This window comes from Pygoscelis adeliae, unplaced genomic scaffold, assembly GCF_000699105.1.
Source record: "Pygoscelis adeliae isolate BGI_AS28 unplaced genomic scaffold, ASM69910v1 Scaffold227, whole genome shotgun sequence".
Classification (NCBI taxonomy): Eukaryota; Metazoa; Chordata; class Aves; order Sphenisciformes; family Spheniscidae; genus Pygoscelis; species Pygoscelis adeliae.
Window position 1 is genome coordinate 1,897,468 of NW_008825100.1, and position 8,212 is coordinate 1,905,679.

The 8,212-nt window shown below is 43.8% G+C and overlaps 1 protein-coding gene across 1 annotated transcript in view; it reads right to left on the reverse strand.

Annotated features, from left to right (window-relative positions):
- Nucleotides 1–8,212, reverse strand: part of KALRN (kalirin, RhoGEF kinase) — a 368,140-nt gene that overhangs the window by 20,233 nt on the left and 339,695 nt on the right. Inside the window, exons 50-51 of the mRNA XM_009327171.1 lie at nucleotides 4,986–5,109; nucleotides 3,571–3,630 (exon numbers count right to left, since the gene is read on the reverse strand). Of these exons, the coding sequence (XP_009325446.1) occupies nucleotides 3,571–3,630; nucleotides 4,986–5,109 (184 nt within the window). The remainder of the gene's footprint in view (nucleotides 1–3,570; nucleotides 3,631–4,985; nucleotides 5,110–8,212) is intronic.

The window sequence follows — 8,212 nt, forward strand, 5'->3', positions numbered from 1 at the left end:
ACGTTACGGCACAGAATTGTAGGACAATTAGTTGTGTCATTGTCCAAGACCCCAGACTTGGGTGTGGATGATATTTACTGATTCACAAGGGCATACACCTTCTTCCTAGAAGCGGAGCTGCCTGTCCCTGTGCAATTAGCTACAGGCATGTGGAAAGGGAGTCTCCGATCTTTCTTAAATATAGGTTACCCCTATCCCTTGCGTGGCTACACATGCTCCTTAAGTGCCCGCTCCTACACTCACATGCCTAACAGGTGAGTTTGCACCTTCTATTTTGTGAAACAACAGCGCAAAGCAAAAAACAAAGGAAAAAAAACAAATTTCATTTCCATCCTTATGTACGTTGATTACATATTGATAAACAAAGAGAAAAGAAACAGTCAGCAAGAGATACTATTTCTATTCAAAGTTACAATGAATGGAAAGTTCTCCAGGGCCAGCATGTCCCTGCGTAGGCAAAAACACAATAATGGCATTCTAGCTCTTTTAAACAATCACCCAGTATTTCAGTTTCCTGCTCTCATTATATGTGTTCTCCACATTTCTTTCTTTTTATGTTTCCCCTTGAAACAAAACAAAGCCAAAGCCCTTCAGAAATCTGGAATCTACTGAACAGACGTGTGGTGTTTTATAAACAGCAAGCAGAGATAGATCTGAAAGACCATAGTAGCTGTGGGACATCATGGATACTACGACCAGCTTACTGACTTCTTGTGCAGTGAGTAGGCTGGAGGTAAATTGCACTGACGTTTCAAGTAATTAATACAACTCCTTTGCATTTAGAGACTGCTCTCTCTGTTCCAGCACTGGGTGCACGTTCTCGTGCGCGATGGGAGGAAGAAGTATGCCAGGGGTGACAGTCCTATAAAAGAAGCCAGGTGACTTGCCCTGTTATTACTGGCAGTAATAATAGCTACCAACGACTCCTCCTTAATGACACAGGGAGGGCCTCATGCACCTCTGAATGTTGATGGCCAGGACACAGTTCTCCTGCCAGCACTCCCAGTGTCTATAAAATCCATCACGAGCTGAGCCAGCTGCGAGGACAAGGTCTTCCCCCTCCTCGGGCAGCCAGTCACGCTGTCTCCAGCTCACCTGGGAGCTCGCCAGCGGCTCTGCTGGGACGTACCACGTGGAGTAGGGAAGGGAAAGCCGGGCGAGATGCTGATTTTCACTGCACACACAGGTTGGGGTGGAGGGGTAGCACAGCTGTTTAACAATTATTTAAGCCTAGGACACAAAGCCTGAAAGACCCGATGAAACTCTGAGCCAGGCTCTGGCGGTGGAAGTAGCTTGCCTTGCCTCTGCTTTAATGAGAAAAGACTTTAGCTCCCAAGGCCTTAATATAATTCATTTCTCAACATGTTTGAAAAAGGAGCATCAAAACATTCATAATAAAGGCAAAGGGAGAACAACTGTGGCTTCCAGTAGTGAATACCCCAGACCTTTACAGACTAGACTTCCCCATGGCCGCTACTAGGACTGTTTCCCTCATGAGCATTTTAGCAGCCTGCCCTTGCTCTGCTCCCTCTGGATGATTTTGTTTAGTTTATACTGGGTATCAGCAAGCCCTCCCCCCAATATTTCTTAGCTGGACCAACGAGCTGATCACACTCACCCTGGGCTTCCTATGTACTAAAACCAGCACAAAGCAAGGGCTGTGCTGCTCCTTGCAGGGCAGTCTCACCTTAGCTTGGCGTAAGTCACCCCCAAAATTGCACTCATTTTCTCTCCCTCTGCCATTTTAAAGATTTGCTCAGCCCCAAAGAGTTTTTTTCAGAAGCAGGCTTGAGCTTTCCAAGCCACGAGGAACATTGTGGCTCCTGGGGACTGCAGTGCAGCGCAGTGACACTGCCTCCAGAAAGTGACCTGCGAGATGCAGGACGGGGTTTCTGAGTATAAATCAAGTCACATACCAGGCACGTAGTTACTCCCCCACTAGCAGATTCATACCATAAGCTAGGACTTTACATTAGTGTCTTTAGTTTAAATAGAAAAGCTCTTATCTCCTAAACTTCAGCGAGGCAGGCAAGAACAGTAGACTGTACCATGGTAAAAAAACCAAAACAAACAGACAGATCCATGTGGAGCATGCCAGAGCTGACTAGGAATGCCAACAGTGTAAGGACTCCACTGACAATTTTAAAACATCTGGTTTTCCTCCTATTGAGCACAGTCAAAACACAGACATCCTCTGCAAAAAGAATGGCGATTCTCACCCAGCTCCGTACATTACACCTGTATCTCAGCCACCTTTTACTCCACAGGGCAATCTCCAATGAGCTAAAGCTTACACAGACTTATGTGCAATAACTGGGCACTGCTTTGTAACAAACACATATACTCCTAGTTGTTACCTGTGACTGGCAAAATGCTCTTTGAAAATGCAAACATGCTCCTGAGAATAATGCAGCTTTAGCGGTAAGCACCAATCTCCAGGATGTCAGCTGGGCCAAAAGCTTTTCTTCAGTACACACCCCCTTCTCAAAGCTGTGTTTATTGATGCCAACGCAATTAAAATAAAAGAGAGCCTTCAGGTTAACAGCTGAAGTGGTGCATCTCAATACACTTCTCCCCTTTTTTTTCCTCCAGGAGGAAGATCAGCTTTCTTTTGTGGGATGTTTATAGTGCAGCCTGGCTAACGGCATCCCGACATCTCCCAGGACACACAGATATCCCTGTTCTCCAGTGACCTGCCCTCTCATCTCTCCAAAATCACTTATGTCTCTCTGAACCTTGCTCCTGCCTGTTTCAGTAGGAAGCTCTTTCAGCCTTGGTACAATGTATTCAAATGCTTGGTGTGGTCACTACAGACAGAAAAAAATGGGTCCTGCAAGATACTAATTGAGGACAACCAGACACACAACTCTCATGATTTTAAGCTCCTTCGGGCTCTCTCAACAAGGCATGTCTCGGTCACTCCACTAGAATCGGTGGCTTCACATTAGAAAAAGAGTAGTGTAACGTATCATAATTTGGGTCCACCTATCTGCATCAGCCTTGTCTGTGATACGGGTACATTCACGCAACCAGTTTTACCATTCACCTTCAGTACTTTTATAGAAATGCAATTTCCCGCTCTGCTAGGAGAAAAAAAGAAATGTTGTCTTTTCTAATCTTCTAGATAATTTAAAGCACTAGTTGTGGTGCAACAATATTTGCTCCAGTGATTTATAACACAAGCCTGACTAGCAGCTCAGCATGCATTGCCAGGGCAAGGGGTGTTTTTAATATAGAAAGCTGCTACGTTTATCGGCAGTTGACATGCATGCATTATTGTTTCGATGAATGAGGTCCCAGGTGGGAAACAGCAACTGAGGGTGGCTATGTGAGCCTCCAGCTCAGCAGGAGCTTGCTCCTCGGCTTCCTCCACTGCTCCCATCACAAAGGCAGCCCAAACTCCAGTTCAACGCTTGGCAAAACCAGAATTGGCGCTTTGCGTGACTCACACTTAATTGGCACATCTGTCCATGAGTGACAGAGACCCACCAGCTCCCCTTTCAGCAAAGGCATTTCAAAACGGGCACATGTTCTTGGAAAAAAAATAATCACAAGGATGATTGTCTCTACCTCCATGCTAGTATTGGGGTCAAGGTCATCACACTCTGATTCCTCTGAGCTGTTTGTGTCCTTGTTTGGCAGCATGAGGAGGAAGAAAGAGAACAAGAGATTAGAAGAGAGATTGGTTAGACAGGGCAGAGCAGCACAGGAGTTGTGAGCAGCATGGAAATGGGTAACAGTACAGAAAACGCTCTAAAAAACCAAACAAAACCCAAACCAACAACAAAACAGGGGAAGCAAAGGCAAAGACATGCTTTTGCCAAAGAAGAGGCAGTGATTCTGCAAGTCGTTCAGGTAGTAAAAACAGCGAGGAAGCAACAGGAGGAAGAACTGTGGCCACCATGCTGGAGCAACCGCTTCCCTTGGGCTCGGTCCTTCCCCGGCTGACCGCAGGGCTGCAGGGTGGCTGCGCAGTGGGTGCGAGGGGTGCCCGGATTGCAGTGGCAGGGTTCCTCCTTTTGCACATGCCATGGCTATTTCACTAGGCTTACAAGACGGAAAGCCCCCGCAAAGGAAAACACTTAATCATGGGCTCTCCTGGAGAGGGGTGGATCCAGAGGACATGCTCAAGTGCTTTCCTCAGTCAAGGCTGGGCTTTGGTTGCGTCAAAATCACAAGTGTTTGCTTGCCTCTGATGGGAGGGAAAGCCCCAGACTAGTCCTGAGCAGGCCTCATGGTCGGTTTATAGGGATGGATCCTCTGAATTGGAGCACAGTAGTCAGGCACCCAGAGCAGAAGATGGAGCTTAACCCCACAGTTCTCAACCTTTTCCATACTGGGAGATCTCAGAGAGAGAGAGAGACAGACGCAGACACACACACACACACACACACACACGGACGGACACACAGGAGACCCTCTCCTGGCAAGACAGAGTCAGCATCTCTGCCCTGGCTGATAATACGGAAAGAAAAAGGTCATTGAGACCATCTCCCCAGACCAAAAATCTTAAGCATCTCAGGGTTGAGAACGCCTTATCTTAAGATGTGGTGAAATATTGACCTAAAGAAAACTCATCAACTTCAGTAAGGCCATTGGTTCACCACTGCAGCTGCTCTGATGGAGCTGCAGATTGGGCTATGTCAGAGGTCAGTAAATCACTATTGTCCCAATTTTAAGAACAGTTATTTAACCATATATATAGTTGTTTTTTTTAATGAAGATTACTTACTTGCATGTGGGATGCCAGGAAAAAGAAAACGAAAAACAAAGGCTGCATTTTATCTTGCATGCAAAAATCCTGCTAAAATGGATACTACAAAAAAAGAAAAAAAAAAAGATAACTGAAGTGGGAAAAAAAAAAACCAACCAAAAACCAAACCCAAAATCGCCGCCCCCTCCCTCTCTCAGGAGAGGATGCTATAGGGGGTGAAAAGGATGGGAAGCAGGAGAGCAGCACACAGCTTTCAGATGGCCTTACTCACTTTAACAGAGACTTTGTTTCCCAGAATATCCTTGGATTTACGTGGCCCATTGGCTTCATTTTTGCCACTGCTCTCCTTTTCCGCCCGCTTTCTCATGCGCAGGGTATGCCATGAACATGACTTCCTGTTGTACCAAAAAACGCAGCAATCAAACAGCAAATCATAGCAGGAAGGAAGGATTTGGAAAGGGGAACCAGCATCCACATTTGCAATTACTGCAGTTCCCTAGAAGGTGAAAGCCACTGGCAATATGCCTATCTCAATCTAAGCAATGAGACTCGAAGTTAAAAACCAAACCAAACAGTTCTGCGAAGCAGATGTTGTGCCACGCTTGCTGTTTAAATGCACGGAGCAGGAAAAAAATGCCCATGATGGAAGCAGACGACTAGAACTTGGTCATCTGGTCTCAGGGACTTTGTCTTGCATTGCCACAAATTGACATTTATTTTATTTTTGTTACAGTTAAAAGGTCAATTGGTCCTCAGTCTTGTTGGTTAAAAGCAGTGAAACAAATGTAAATACAGGAGAACGGTCTTAACAGATTACTCAGTAGAGCAAATAAAAAAAAAATTTAAGAAATTCAAGGTGTTGCTCCCGCCGTGTTGCTCAGAACATGAATAGCTCAACAAACAGGAGCTACATCATTAACTTTCCAAGAGATAAGTCACTTCCCAGAATGCTGTGCCTCTCAAGACCAAGAATTTCCCATTTGATTTTGCCAATCTGGTTAGAGAGGACATCAGTCAGTCCATGGCTTTTGGCTAGCATCACAGCAGGCACGATTTCCAGTACACTTTGCACCCCTCATTACTGCTCCTATGACCTTACTCTTGGAAAAAAACAGTAATAGACCATGTCACCCTTTGTAAGAGCAATGCTGTGTTGACAACAGAAATTGCATATCAAAGCAGACATAAAAAAATAAGGAAAAAACAAAACAGTTCTTAACATGGATTTCATTTGGTTTAAATAGTGGACAGGCTGGGGGGGGATTTGGAAGGGGGTATGTTGTCCAAAGCAGAAAGCTCTCAAAACAGCAGTGTGATGAGCTGGGATCCAGGTTCAAAGCATCTGCCCACCTTTAAGTCATGCAAATTTGATTTGCATGTTTAAGCCCAATGTTTGGCACATGTCATGTCTACAGTACCTTGATACATTTTACAAAGCAAGTTGCATGTAATCCAACGATCACCTGCGATGCCAATAAAACGCAGTATGTTAGCAAGGTAGGACTCAGAGGACACCCCACACAGCTGACGCTCCCCCATGACCGCTGCGTCTGATTCCTAAGCGTTTTTTGGTTATACTTCAGCACCTGATGGGAGCTGTACAGCAGCTCAAATTAAAAAAAAAGTAAACGGCCTCCCAGCAGCTGGCTGCCACTGACACAAGGCTGAACTGGGTCATATCAACTGTTTTTGCAAACCAGGATTAGTGTCTCCACTGCAAACAGCTGGCACGGGCAGTTGTGTTTGAGCACAAGGCGCACCAGAGCACCCTACACGTCTCAGCCGGACAGTACGTGCTGCCTGCTATTTGGGCGTTTCTGGAGGAGGTCCAGATTAGATGTGCAGAGCAGGGGAAGTTATCCAACACTTCAGGACTGTTAACATTTTTCTTTAAGATATGGTAAGGGTCAAGGACGTGGCTGAGGGACTCCCTGACCTATCAGTGAATAATACACGGTGCCAACACTACTGGATCGACCACATATTTTGTGTACAGTATTTGTCAACAGAAGAAACAGTTTTACTACTTATACCAATTAGTCAATATGATCTGGCAGACTAGTCAGGGCTGAAGTTAACACCTGCTCCAGGTCGTTTTCTACCCGTAGGACTTCTATTATTCAAGCATCTTTTTGGTTTCAGGGTTGTTTTAGCTGTTTGAGTCTGAAAACATGATTTAAGACTTTAAATCTCACTGCAGTGAGAAAGAGAGAAGTGCAATGCATGTGTCTTTCAATTTTGTTACACCTTCCTGGCCACAATTGATACGACTACATAATTTGATGCAGAATTTGACTGTACAGCTGCCATGAAATCAGAGTCTTCACCGGGAGCCTGGTGCCGTGGATGAATGTAAGGGCACATGGTTGCAGATCGTGGTTAGAGAGGAACCCGGGAATGGCCGTGGCGGATGTGCAAGAGACGTGCTAAGCAATTCCTTTGGCTTAACGTGCAATTCATAGTAGCATTCATTACTGACTGACAGGTAAAGTCATCATTTCTCTTAACTGAAACCACAGCAGAGATCAAATTATTATTTTTAGTGAATCTGTCACAAAATCTTTCCTTGTGTTCAATTCTGCGCCTCGAGGTACTTGTGTAAGGTAACACCACTTGTAGCATACATCATGCATTACCACCTAGTCATTTTAGATTTTAAAAGAAATCAACAGGTATTACTGAAAAGAGGGTTGTACCTTCTGTATTTAATACCAAAAAACCACTTTCTTGCATTAGTCATTTCAGACTGACAAATTTCTAAAAATCAGAAAAGAAAAATATATATCCACACATTTGTTAAATAAGCAACAAAATGTTATAAACAAAAAAAACCCCAAAACCAAAAAAGGGTCAAACTAGTTCTTTTACCTCATTAAAACATGCTCGTGGTGAAAATTTATTTTACATATTTAAAATAGTACATTTAAAATTAGTTACATTACAGGTACAATGATGAACATTGCGACTATCCATTATATTGCACAACCTGACTTCATCAATATGAGTTTGTTTCTTTTCTTTTTTTTTTTTTTTAAATAGTGCAAAATACTTTATACAGGAATGTACTTGGATGGGGGTCTTGCAAACCAAAAAATATATTACAAAAGTTACTGCGAACAGAAAAAAAACCAAACCAAAACAAAATAAAAAAAAGATACAAGCTGTACAAGGAAATTGCCATAGACAACAAAATCTCTCTTCCTTGAGAAGCGAACCTCAGTCCAACACGGGGCCTGGATTTTTTTGTGGGGTTTTTTTTGCTAGATGCTGTTATAACCAATATATAGATTAGTAACTTAATACAACATAAATATGAGTCCAGTCCAAGCAGGTCCATGTTGGTGTAAAATGGTGTAATGTAAAACGTATCTTTAACCGTCTATGGTTTTATTTCTCTCCAAAATATAAACAAAACCCCACAAAATGAAAATAAGCAAAACCCGAGCTATTCATCATGGCTGCCCGACGCTGCGGATTGACCACTCAGCTTGTTCCAAT